The sequence below is a fragment of the Seriola dumerili genome, unplaced genomic scaffold (genome assembly GCF_002260705.1).
Source record: "Seriola dumerili isolate Sdu_G_001 unplaced genomic scaffold, Sdu_1.0 BDQW01000242.1, whole genome shotgun sequence".
Classification (NCBI taxonomy): Eukaryota; Metazoa; Chordata; class Actinopteri; order Carangiformes; family Carangidae; genus Seriola; species Seriola dumerili.
Genome location: NW_019174497.1, coordinates 5,013,141 through 5,027,012, shown reverse-complemented (window position 1 = coordinate 5,027,012; position 13,872 = coordinate 5,013,141). Strand labels below are relative to the sequence as shown.

The 13,872-nt window shown below is 39.0% G+C and overlaps 2 protein-coding genes across 2 annotated transcripts; both read left to right on the top strand.

The window, feature by feature from the left end:
* The first annotated feature begins 1,228 nt into the window (after positions 1–1,228).
* LOC111229780 (dispanin subfamily A member 2b-like) lies at positions 1,229–3,515 on the top strand. Its single transcript, XM_022756250.1, has 3 exons — positions 1,229–1,256; positions 1,576–1,793; positions 3,148–3,515. The coding sequence occupies exons 1-3, from the start codon at positions 1,229–1,231 to the stop codon at positions 3,310–3,312; spliced, it is 411 nt and encodes a 136-aa protein (XP_022611971.1). The 3' UTR covers positions 3,313–3,515.
* A 791-nt stretch (positions 3,516–4,306) lies between these two features.
* Positions 4,307–5,244, top strand: LOC111229779 (interferon-induced transmembrane protein 1-like). Its single transcript, XM_022756249.1, has 2 exons — positions 4,307–4,610; positions 5,071–5,244. Exons 1-2 carry the CDS (start codon positions 4,395–4,397, stop codon positions 5,242–5,244), a joined length of 390 nt encoding a protein of 129 aa, XP_022611970.1. The 5' UTR covers positions 4,307–4,394.
* The last annotated feature ends 8,628 nt before the right edge of the window (positions 5,245–13,872 follow it).

The following is a 13,872-nucleotide window of genomic DNA, read 5'->3' as shown; positions in this document are numbered from 1 at the left end:
ACACTCAAATCAAACATATCACCGTCCAAAATGAATTGTCCATGTAACCTGCTATTATGTTTTTCTAAGCTGTCAAATGTTCTCTGAATGTAAACTGATTCTATTTTTTTTTTTTTTTTTTTTTTTTAATTAATGTTCAAGTTGTAAAGCTCTTTCAGATGAGGTGTGTAATCAATGCCTGTTTTAATTTGTAATCAAAGCTTATCAGCAGCTTTCAAATGTCTCCATTTCCTCTGGTCTAGCTGTCGTTTTAGAGCACGTTTGCATCGTTGTGGATCTTTCACTACAGTGTGTGAAATGAAGTTGAAATATCATTGAGCTGCAGTTTGATCAAATAGCAGCACAACAGATTTAAACTGACAGTGGGTTTCCTGCTAACACTGCAGAGCTTTCTGTTCTTCAGTTGTCTGCTGGCCTAAAGCCAGCCTCCTGTAATCTTCTAGTACACCAACACACACCAGCTTCTGAACCGCTGGTTTCAGTTTTCTTCTCATCGAGATGTATCTCATGCTACATCAACACCCGACCAAGATCAGGTCTGTGTTCCAAATCCATACTGCAGTACATGCTAATTCTATGAATTATCTACACTTGGTGATATACTATTTCAGCAGCAATCAAAGATATCAAAATACTTTACCATTTTATGCTAACAGGAAATAATACGATATGTGGGACATATGATGTACATCAAACAGCTTTTTTTTTTGGGGGGGGGGGTTAAAGCTGTGGCCACCACCCACAATCCATTTATTTATTTATTTGTTTCAACTCCCCCATTTCCTGCCCACAGGTACAATGCTGGGTTGTGACAGTAATTTAAACATAAACCAAACGGAAATTTTGACTTGATGCTTGGTGCTGTGTGTAAGTAAGAGGATCATCAAAGTATATTGCAATTCAACCTGGATCCTGCCAAATTTTGTGCCAGTCCATCACATAGATGTAGTTGTCAAGAAGGTTAAGTGAAAGCTTTGACATGCTGGTGGTGCAACAGGAAAATTCATTTGTATTCATCCTCTGGGGAACACAAATGTTTTGTACAAAATTACATGGTAATCCATCCAGTAGAGGCTGAAATAGTTCAGCCTGGACCAACAGACCAACGCTGCAGTGACCTGCACATCCTATCCTCCCAGTGCTGATGACAAACACAGTCATTAGCCTGCCAAGGATAAGTAAACGGTACACAGGCCAATGACTGGATGGGAGACATCATGATATTGACATGAAACCAATAGATCATAATGGGAAGGGTATGGAAGTGTGCTCTCACCATGTGTTTGTACAAAAAGAACCATAAGAAGTTGTACTTTTGACTATATTTTGGTTACTCTTTCAGACTAACTCAGGTCTTTGTGATGCTAATAAAGACCTTTATTCCTCTGAAAATGTGCCTCTGATTTCCGCAAACAAGCAACCAATTGTGGTCAGTTTGCTTATGTCTCATTGGCTTTTAACAGAAGAAAAATAGGCCTGTGCCAACCCCAGAAACCTTTAAAAGGAAATCAGTATCATGTCGACAGTAACACTTTACTTCTTACACACCATTCTCCACTCCAAACTACAGTTGAGCTCACAGCGATGAATCCTGTTGGGCTGAGGCTTTCCCATTGCAGGTGGGGCAGTGCAGTGTTCCCCCTGGACAGCCTGGGGGATCTGTAGCGGTTCAGTACACCGCTGTGAATGTCATCGCTGAGCCCCCTAAAGACTACATCATCTGGTCCCTCTTCTCCTTGGTCTACTCCAACCCGTTCTGCCTTGGGCTGGTGGCTCTCATCTATTCTGTCAAGGTGAGTTCATGTGTGACAGTTATGAATTGCTTATGAATTCTGTCACTCTTGTACCAGTCTTGTGTTTTGGCACATTTAAGTGGAAGAAATGAGAATTTTAGCAATATCTAACAATACCGGGAGTATTTTACACTTTATTAATATCTAACAATCTTATTGCACGTTTAGGCCTTTTCCTCTATAGAAACTTAATGACATGTAACTTGACATGTCCTTTGTCACAGATTCTGCTTTTGTTTCACTCCCCCTGCTTTGGGGACGAGTTCCTGAACGAAAAATTCAGTTCTGCTCATTATACTGAATATCAAATTAAAGTTCCCGGCACTCTGAGGTGAAAGAAATGCTACACGGCAAACACTGTAATTAATAATCGGGGACATGTTTAGATAAGCACTGCAAGGAAGTGTGTTTTGGTACACACGTAATACTTTGCTTTACAAAATCCAAATCATGTTTTGCCATGTTATGCATTTACCTGTGTAAACTGTAGATTGTATGGACAGTGTTGGGGAATATGTTTCTAGTTTCAATACATTTTCCAGTAAGGTTCAGATTGCGCAGTTACTTCCAAAATCATTCAACATTTACAGCAGTAAGCTATTTTTTTTTCCACTGAATGGCAGGGCAGTGCACCAAATGCTGCATCATTACACTTCAGTTTCCTATTAAGAAAAAAAAAAAGCTCTGAGATGATTGCACTTTGTCCTGCCAGGTTCTTCACCTTCATCTTCCCGTCTTCCTCTTAAGGGTTGATGGTACAGAGCAGTGTGGATGGTAGAGCAGCAACTTCAGCACCACAGAGCTGGTAGGCTGGTGTCGGCCACACGTTTGTGACCTGCAACTGCAGATTGGGCCTCTCTATTCATTTATTCATACTGATAACCATGAAAGAAAAGAAAAAAAAAAAAAGATAAATTACAAGAGATAATTGTAGGTACACTCAGCTACCAAATGGTGCATGAAAATGACATTTGTCAGTTTGAAGTGATGTTGCCTCTTTCGATGACATCTATTAAAAAGTGTTCTTGCTTGTAAAACACGGAGAAAAAAAAGGGCAGAAGCTCGAATCAGATCATTACGGGTTCTTAAAAGTTCAGCTCCAGATTATGGGTTAAGTTCCCGTAGTGCAACAGGGCTTTTTCAGGTTTATTTTCTAGCAAACCAGCAGTAACATCTACCTCTAGATAGATGGATAGATAGATCTATCCATCTATGACCGTGACAAGAATCATCATTCAGAGAAATTACAGTTGAGAGGCGAAGAATATTCTTCACTTCAAGATGTTGGATATAATCATGCTTACACATGTGCACACAAATGGAGATTTTATGAGATGTGCTTTTGTCTTTTCAGTCCAGAGACCGGAAGGTGGCTGGAGACCTGGAGGGTGCCCGAAGCTACGGCACCTCTGCTCGCTTCCTCAACATTGTGGCAATTGTCCTCAGTGCCACTGGTTTTCTTATGTTCATTGTTATATATTGTACACTATATTATAATATAAATCGCCATTACTACTGAGACTAAATTTCAAATATTGTTAGGGATGCCTGCTGCTGTGGCTTGGTGATACTTCTCTCCTTTACGCTCATCGCATAATTTTAGCTGATCCTCAAGCAACAGATACTTATTTATGTTGCAAAAGCCTTTAATGGAATTTATCCATGTTTCAAGTCTGCATGCCGTACTTTCTTATGAAAGTCACAGTTCCTGTCTGATTTCCTGCCAGCTGTTTCATTTGTCAATAAATTAAAGTTTCACTTCACAGTGTGCTTCTGAGATTTTATTTTCCACAATTACAGTGCTACACTTTCACTGTGTTACCATGTACAGTGTGTAATTTTGATTGACTAAAAACTTTTTATTTTAATGTGCAGTTTGATCAATTAGAAGTAATCTGACATGAGTGGGGCTTCATCTCTTCAGTACTTATATCAGTCATTATATCTTTACCAGCGTCTGTTTTGTAAACCACTGGGTAACTGCTGGCCTGTTCGCTTTGGGATCCGACCTTCTGCAATTTTCTAGTTGACACACAGGTATCAGCATTTGTTTCCACGCTGCTTTCAGTTTGTCTGTGTTTAAAGCTATTTGATCCAGACATATCTCACTGTACACCATCACCCCTAGAAAAAAAAAATAAGGCCATTGAAACATCCCATCAGGCTGCTCTTCTTTTGCAGGTGACAAATGTGACAGTTGGGGAGGACAGTGGCCTAATGGTTAACACATAAGAGCAACATCAGTGGTCATATTCCTGGCTGGGGGACCTGTGTTGCATGTAATAACCTTCTTTCTCCCTTTTCACATTTGTTATCTTCTACATGTCAGTTGCCAAATAAATGCAACCCTCACCCTGACCCACAATTTAAAGGAAGGCATAATGGACAGACTGTGCCGTATTTTGAACTGAATCTGCAAAAAGTCATGTACTGCATGTTTTTCAACAGCCAACACAAGTGTGCTGTGTTTTCTTTTGCTCGCTGGTCTTTGGTGGAAGAAACCCCAAAACCTTCAAAGGGAAGTCAACGCTTACAGTGACACTTAAGTTCTTGCACAACCACCTGCAGCTGCCACTCTAAACTGCACTTGAGCTGAGAGCAATGAATCCTGAAGGTCAACCAGCCGAGGCTGTCCCATTGCAGGTGGGGAGGAATGACGGGCCCCCTGGACAACCTGGGACATCTGCAGTGGTTAAGTACACCACTGTGAACATCCCCACGGAGCCCCCTCCAGACCACATCATCTGGTCCCTCTGCTGCTTTGCCCACTGCAACCTGTGCTGCCTCGGACTGGCTGCTCTCATCTATTCTTTCAAAGTGAGTTCATGTGTGACCGTTGCCTGTTTAAAAAAAAAGAAAAAAGAGTTTTAGCACCATCTTCCAATGTCAAGAAAGAGTTAGTAGAAAAATGCAATAGCTTTACCATCTTTTTTGCAGATGCATGTGGAGAATAATTCAGAAGACGGACAGTTTTAGATGTTATAAGGCTTAAAAACGTATTAAAGAAAACATTTATAAAGGAAAAGAAAAAAGAAAAGCTATTTTGAATGTGTTCCAAACATTCCTTGAAGACATAATCAGCAAAAGAACAATGATATATATAGGAAAGGAAGGATGGAGGGAAATGGAAGAAAGCAGTCACATTCACAGCAAATAAGAATCTAAAGCTTTTGCAGGAGATTTTGAGCCTCTGCTCAGCGTTGGAGGTTTTGAGTACCTGGAGGTTGAAGATGACTATGAATCCACTTTTAAACTCAATATGCTTTGGTCCCTCCAGGCCAGAGACAAGAAGGTGGCTGGAGACCTGGCGGGTGCCCAAAGCTACGGCTCCACTGCTCGCTGCCTCAACATCTGGTCCACAGTCCTGGCTTGCACCATGATCTTTATTTTCATTATTTTACTCTCCAGGTCAGATGTAATGTACAGAACCGTGTACTATTACCGTTATTAGTGGTAAAAGTTTCAAAATTCTGTCTGAGTTGCCTGCTGTTGCGTCTTGGTGATATTTTTGGTTATTTGCTTCATGCTTATGGCACAATTTATACTTTTTTACTTATTTTCTTAAGCAAAAAAAAAGAAGCTTTTTTGTTGGTGTTACAAAAGTCTTAAATGAAACACATCCATCTTTTCTTGATGACTATTTTTAGTTGAGTTTGACATTCATGTGAGACTTTGTTATTAAATTCAGATTTCCTGTTGTAAGATCTGTATCTCAGCAGTTGTTTCAAAAAGAGAACAGTGTCAACTGTCAATAAAAGTCTCTGTTTCATAAATCTTTGAAACGTGTGTCATGAGATTTTAAGGGTTAAAAACACATTGTAGTTGCAGTAGTATACTCACTGGCATGGTTTTCCACATTTTCTATATTGTGTTGAATCAACAACTGTGGAAACGAGCCAAACACAAAACTGTCACTGACACAAACAGTTGTTAATTAATTCACACTGCTGTAAAACTTTTTTTCATCATCATCATCATCATCATCATCACTATTATCAGACTACTTTTTACCAGTAGCAGAGGAGCAAAACTCTCTCAGAACAAAAACTCATTTATATTTTTTGCAAAAAAAAAAAAAAAATCAACTTTTCAAAGGAAACTGCAACATGGAGTCTCATAAATTTCCAAGGCATCAATGGAATACATTAAATATCTGTTTTTTAAAAAACCTTTTAAATTACAATTCTACCAAAAGAAGCATTTTATGGTATTTTTTCTTTTCACATTGGAGGGATTAAAAATAGCTGAAAATCAGGGCAAAGATACCACTCCAGGTAGGAACAATACTGATACCAGTTGTTTAAACACATTGGAGAGACGGTAGTAGAGAAGTGAAAGCCCTAATCAATAATGTGGGGTGATTGGTTGTCTTTTCAAGGAGTGGAAACTGCTGTAATAAACCTCATCACCTTGACCTCAGTATTATGGATACTGGAAAACAAATGGGTTCATTTGTGCCATATCATAACGACTCAGGACTTGATATCAAGAAAACTATACCTAATAAACAGAAATAAAGTGTTATTAATTGCTCTATATGTTCCTGGGATTTGGGAAGCATGAGTGTGAACATTAAAGGGCAATTGCACTGAAGAAGGCACGATCAACACCTGAATGTAGAAGTCATCAAACTGACCGTCCAGTGAATTATGTTCTGCGTGGAAGCATCTTGCAGTTGTGTTCACATCATCTGTATTTGTTATTTAGGTGTTGAGGTGTTGACTGGATGTTGTGAGCCAGATGTTTTCCGAGCGCACCACCTCACCAGCAGCTGGATCTCTGTCTGTCACCACAGTGTCGTCTGCACACTGGATGATGCCTCTGGATCACCTGCGTTAACGAGCTCCTGAGACAATGTTAGTTCACGTACAGTAAACACACAACATTCCCAGGTCTTTGCTGTACACCAGAGAGATTCAGAGTTTTGTCGAATCAATTCATGAAGAGTTGACAATCGTAAGTCATCGTAGTTTGTATTAATTGGGACTTTCTAAATCTGCCAGCCTCTTTAGCAACAAGAATATGAGTTTTAAATTATGTAACTAAAGATCTTTGTCTTAAAATAAATTAGGTAGAGTTAGGTTGAACTGTGGCCCTCGTAAAGCTTGAACCAAATGATCCAGGATATTTCAAACTGGGCCAACTGTGTTACCGGTACAGGAACAAAGAATAATGAACAAGATGATAATATTATGTGAAAAATGTTTTTAAAGGTTAACAGTGGGATGGCAGTGAATTCAGGAGTAAAGTACAATTCTTTACATACAAAAGGTTTGAAGGTTTGTGAAGGGGGGGGGGGGTTCAGGAGGAGTTTGATGAGGCCACAGTGAGTGGAAACACTAGAGATGAGGAGGCAGGGGTCAAGGCTGATCTCAGGACAGACTGATGGACAGATATCAGCAAAAGCAAAAGCTGTGGTCTGGAGGCCATGAACAGGTTCAGGTGAAGTTCCTGAGACTGAGGACTCGGGGGTAGTAGCAGTTTGTTTACACAGAGTTTTGCTCACAAAGTGATTCAAAAAATATTGACACTAGTCAGGAGAAGCTTCACTGTGCTAACGAGAGCGGGGATCATCTGATGGACATGGTCCAGTGTTGGAAGCTTTTTCCATTGATGTTCAGGAGCAGAGGAGACACAGATTTATGTTTCTTTGTTTTTGTTTTTATTCAGAATAAACTTCTTTGGTATGTGCAGATCGGATGAACTGCAGCGTCTGTGGTTTGAGATGAAGAGTCTTTGGTCTGCTGCTGATGGAGTTTGAAGGCAGTTAAATTTCTATGCGGAGCAGAGACATGAGACTTGGACGGAGACGCAAAGCAACAATAATAATGTGAGGCCATGGTCCAGTTAACCAGGACAAAATAGGTGCAGTGGAAACACTGGGGCACCTTCTCAGGTGTATCCTGATGGATCTAAACTCAGGCAGAGTTTTATCACTGTGTCAGCAGGATAAAGGGACAGCAGCAGCAGCAGCAGCAGCAGAGCGGAAGGACTCAAGGTACAGTTAACAGAGGCGAGACGTCGGGCCTGTTCCAGGAAGTACTTGCTTGGTTTAAACCACAGGAGGAGGTTTGTTGTGCTAGCATCAGGTTAGAAGCACTGCAGAGTCTGTGGTTGTCAAAGCAAATGGCTGAGTGTGGGGGGGAGTTTGGGAAGGCGACAATAAGCTCAGGTAAACTGTCGGAGGAAAGACCCCGTGGGTGATATTAACAGCTGACCGACAGGTATCAGCAGACCAGAGAGGCTGCAGCTGAGGTGAACAGGCACCAGGAGCATCTTGATAAAATGGCAGTGGACTGAGGAGCAATATAAAAGTCTCTCACCCCTTTGTTCAGTCTTGCGTTGGGAAGCCGAAGGGCCAGGATCCTGCCAGGTGGAATCAGGCGGGGTATTGTCATCGTCTGCCAGATACCCAGATCTCGCAGCTCTTCGGTTGCACTTCCTTCTTTTTAAGGAGGAGCACAAATTACCAAGAGACCAGGGTCTCGAAAACGATTGTTGCACAGAACAGGACATTGTAATACTCTCACTAACTGATGACGAAAAACTGCAGACACAAACACACACAACACAAACATGCTGAGCAGATTCTTTAACTAAACTTTCTTACTCAACCAAAGCGAACCATTTCTCCCGTCAATACTTGACATGACTCTGTACATGATAAACAGACATGTAAAAGATGCTGCAATGTAACTAATGAAAAAAGTAATTTACTCCACTGATAAACACAGAGAAAGTAAATGTACTTATTCTTCAACATGATGCAGTTCTATTAAACAGTTAAATTCAAGTTAAAACAGAAACATTTGGTCCCAGCTAAATAATGGTCTTACCTCTCAAATGGTTGATGTGGGAATGAGGCCAAGACTGTGTGCACCTGTAGATCTGCACTTGTTCCATTGTGATGTCACAGGCAGCAGAACAGCGGCGGGTTCTAGTTCTGCTGTTCTGTTCTCCTGCAGTTCTACTGGTGACACACATTCCTCTGTACAAAGGTCACGTGTTCGGCCCTAACAGAAGCTGATTGACTGTGATTTCATCCTGCTAGATGAACAACATGGACAACAGTAAAAACAAAAATAACAACAAAAAAAAACACCCTGAGTTAATCGGTCTAATTAGCCAATCACAGTCAGTTGTGTGAAAGTTTGGGCAGCAACTGCACTTGTGTGCGTCTGTCAATGTGCATTTGTGCATGGTTTTAGAAACTGCCAAAGCTTAACCTTCCCATTTTTTCAAATATTGATCAGTAAAGCTTCAAACAAAAGTACTTCACTAGTCCTCCAACAATTGATCAACAGCATTGCCCACAGGAACCTAAAGCACCCAGGCATTAAAGAAATATTTACCACACTCTAATCAGTATGTAAAATCTACTACAGTTAATAAATATATAATGACTCATAGTATAAGTACTGTCATATTGCCCGCCCATATTTTGAACTGATTGCAACACCCTCACACAGTGGCCTCCACTCTCATTTATTCTCCATTTGTATGTGGGTCAGTGTGTAAAAGTAGGTAGCTGGTGGAGATGGAGAGCAGTTACAATTGCATCAGTCTGCAGAAGCTTCTTTTTCCCCATTCAGCAAAAAATGTTGCAAAGTTTCTAGAAATATTGTAATTAGGTTAATCAATTCAAAATCTTCCATTGATTTTACTGGTACCCTCACAGGTTATTCAGACTGAGTTTGAAGGAAACACCAGACTGTTGGAGATGAAACTTATTTTTTTATTTATCTAAATTTAACAAAGGGATATATATTATTATATGGTATATTATACACTAGGTTCCTTATTAAACATTAAAGATTAGCGATGTTTGATCCACCTACAGCTGCATTACATTACCTTATGATCTTATGATTTTTCTTAATCAGGTGGCAACAGAAGCTCTCCATAGCTGTGCATGAGACAAAGGTATGTTTGTTTTCTTCTCCAGCATACCTGTTTTGAGCCGCTGCTGTACTGCTGGATAAACATGAATGCTGGGAGCAAATCTTCAGAAGTATAGATCCATCTCAGTTTTGTTGGTAACACTTTATAATGCATCCCACATTTTTGTTTATAATTTTGTTGTATGAACCAGGTGCTAATGAAACATTTACTGATTCCTTGTCGTGGAAGAAAACATGACTATGGGGAACATGGAAATAACAACCGGGCATCGATATAGCAGCTCTTGTCATATGGACACCAGATTTTCTTTACCTAATAACTGTCCCCTATAACTATGTCACTGTAATCCATAAGTGTCCACATTATTCAGAGATTTGTTGCACTTTTCTTTGAGTTTCCAACCCCTGTTCTCTTCTAGTTTGGTGAGTAAAAATGTCAGAATATATTTTTATATCATAACTATGTGTAATACCATATAGGATCAGTATTATCTTAAGCCCATTTTCCCCAAACATATTTAGAAAAATACTTAAAATAGAATTCTCCTCTCCTCTAAAAACTCCCAATAATTACTCCCTTTTTCATCACAGTCTTGTTTGCTTCCACTGTACTTTCATTAAATTACCAGAGGGAAGCGATAAGTATTATTATTGAGATGTGTTTCATTCAATTAATTCTGATTCAACAAAGTTTTATTTCAAAGTTCATGAAGCCACAGTCTTCATACGTGTTGCTTCTATCATTATAATAAAAAAATGGGAACAGTTTGACGCTGAAGTAATCTGAGAAGACATGCATGAGCTGAGCTACAAAAAAAAAGAAAAAGAAAACTTAAAAGAGTAAGGCTGTACTTCTTCCAGAAATGTAGTTTTCACACAGCGAGCACTTGGTGCTGCTACAAGACTGTGATGCTGTTGACACAGCACTGAGCTTCAGCTCTCCCACTTTTCTTTTATCCTCAAGCTTCTCGACTTGAGAATGATTTTAGATGTAAGGTCTAATGTCTATAGACTACAACAGTTGGTTTTTCTGCCCAGATTTAGGAACTCCAACAGCTCCAACATATCTACGATACACCCAAAAGCACCAATTTGTGATTTGTCATGATTTAAATGATGAATAAAGTCATAGAAATGGTGGAGACAATGATTATGTGATCTGGATGTTTATAAAAAAAATCTAACCATTGATATCCTTTGAACTGTAAATGAGAGAAAACCATAAACCTTACCAGGTAAACTGCCCAATTGATTTAGGTTTGGAACAACATGCTACATGCAAATTGAATTAAAGCTGCAATAACTGTTTTTTTGGGACCACTTGATGTGTCTGAATCCTGCTTCAGATTGTTGTAACTGCCCACTGAACTGTGAGTTTCAGACAGAGCCTCGCAATTTTAGGAGCCTGTCATTTGACCAAGCAGAGAAAAATAAAATGAGTAAATCCACAAGTGTCATGTGACCAGGTTTGGCCTCTGTTTTTATCTCTGATCCCTCATCGCCGATCTGAGCAGGAGCCTTCCAGTAAATAAATCAAGGAAAACCTTCACAAAAGACTGAAGGAGACCTAAACCTTTAGTTTATGACATACTTTTATATCCTGCTTTAAAACGTTATTTTTATGCACTTATGCACCCCCTTGCCTTAGTCCAGTTACACATATGTGTGCACATGTGTTTTCAGGTATGTGTATGCATGACTGGGTAAGATGATGTATGGATGTATGAGTGCCACCTGTTTTTCATTACATATTTATTTACTTCTATATGTGTATGTATTTTATTTAGTTAATCAATTTATTAACTTATTTATTTCACTTTTTTTCTCTATTCTTATTATTTAGTTCTTATTTTAATCCCCCCTCCTTGTCCCCCCCTTTTTTTTCTTTTTTTTCTTATTACTTATTTACTCATTTTGTTATTTATTTAACTATTTGTTTGTTTTTGGTAGTAGCTCACTCTACTGTGCGGTCTGTCACCCATTTTTACGGTTGTATGTCAGGAAATGTTTTGTAAAAATGTTTTAAATGTTTAAATAAAAAAAAAAAAAATGTTTCTGAGAAAACATGTTACTGCATTACATTTGAAAATAGGGAGAGAGGGGTAAAACATGTTATAGGGTGATAATAATAATAAATGATAAAATGATAAAATTGGATTTCGGTCAGTCTACCAAAGCGTACACCCTTTTAACTTATGCAACACTCAGACTTTGGTAACTTCTGCTGCCACACGCTAACCTTCAAGTTTGTCCCACTAAGATCTGAGAATAGCAGATTATCTCTCTCCATTTTTGACCCATATGCCTCTCTCCCTGCTATTTAGAGGACCCAGAATTTCTTGGACCAATGGGACCGGCTGGAGTTGCTGCAATGTATGGACGAGGTTGTATGTCTTCTAGATATTACACAATATATGTGTTTTACAGAAGTACTTTAACCAACTATGTAAAGGAATATAACTTTCAGCAAATTTCAGTGTTGTCCTTGTTCTGTAAAATGATACTTCAGCACATACGGATTCATTTGTTGTTAGATAAGTATAGATGCATAAACAAGGGGTGGACACAAAAGGGTAAACACTTGCACACTACATCCCAGTTCAATAGCAATAACAATACTACACTTTTGGTCATTGTATTGAACCTTTCTTCATGGTTCATCTAAGTTTAGAGTTTATAAATGAGTTTATAGATGTTACAACACAATTTTATTTATAGTGGCAAATCACAAATTTCAATCATTAAGATTGGTTTCCTCATTGAGCGAAGTTCAACTCAGCCTGTGAAAATAGTTTATTTTGTATGGAAGGTGCTTCTGTGTTACAAACTGGAGGTATAGTATTTCAAGTATGTTGGCATTGTTAAGGCACAGATGGTAATGAAAGATGCTTTTGGATTGATTCTGTAATCCAATTTTTAGCCAGTCTCCCAAGTAGATGTCCTGTGTTTGACCCATTCATCGCCACAACCTCCTAAATAGCAGTGTGCCAATTCACTGGCTGCATCCTGCATTTGAAGATCGATTGCATCATAGCGGCGCGACTAGGCTGTCACATTTCGAAAGTCTCCTTCAAATGCGGCTGAGAAATTTCCCAGGGCAATGAAGGATCCAAGATTAATTGTGCGCCGGTAATTCGCAAGGCCAAAACCATGTTTTGTGAGGTCACCATGACCTTTGACCTTTGACCTTTGACCCCCAAAATCTAATTAGTTCATCACTGATACTTTGCACCACATTTGTCAAGGCATTACTGAGATATCACGTCCACAAGAATGAGGTCTGTCCGTATGGACGAACCAACAACCTGAAAACAATATGCCTTCAGCTCTGGCTGGCACGGAGGCATAAAAAGAACACTCACTTACCTCTCAGGGCTTCAAAGATTAATAATAGTAATACTAATAATAAAAACAAAAATTTGCCTGATTTTTTTCCCTTCTCACTCTTAAAATCCAGTTGGAATGGTGTCATTTTTTCTTTTCTTTTAGAGCACCACTTTCTTTCCACCTAAATTCCACCACGATTGTTTGTTTCCAGATTCATAGTCAAGTAATCAATCAAGTAAATCAATAAGGTTGGAACTAGGTGGCACCAAACTGACCAATCTGTATCCATAACTATCATCCTTTGCAAGAAAATGATAAAACAATATCTCATTAAGTTCATCAGAGCAATATATTGTATATCAACATCATTAAACATAGTATTATTATTAATTATTTAGTGAGTGCACATCCCTGGGCTTCAGGCCAAGAAAACATGTATTAATTCTCATGCAGCTTGGCAGACAAATTGTGTAATGATTTTAGGAATGTTATTGGTTACCATGATGCAGGGAGGCTTTAGTATTCTGAGATTTGAAGGTGTTTTAATGGAAATACATAAAAAAATAAGATCTGTTGACACTAGGCTCTGTTTTCAGAGCTCAGACTAGAAGGAAGCTCTTTGACTCAGAAGATTTCTCTTTACAGTGTCAAATCCCATAAAACAAATTTTCCACCTGCTTTTCATTTCCTTGGGGCTGGACTGTTTATATTCTTGAAATGTTTTCTCAGTCATTTTTGCTTGGAAGCAGCAAAGAAGCAGCACGGGCAGCAGACTCATCATTTATAAGTGAGTTTCTTTGGTTTTTTGGTACTGTTTAGTACTTGATTAATGTTATTGACATCTCACTTTC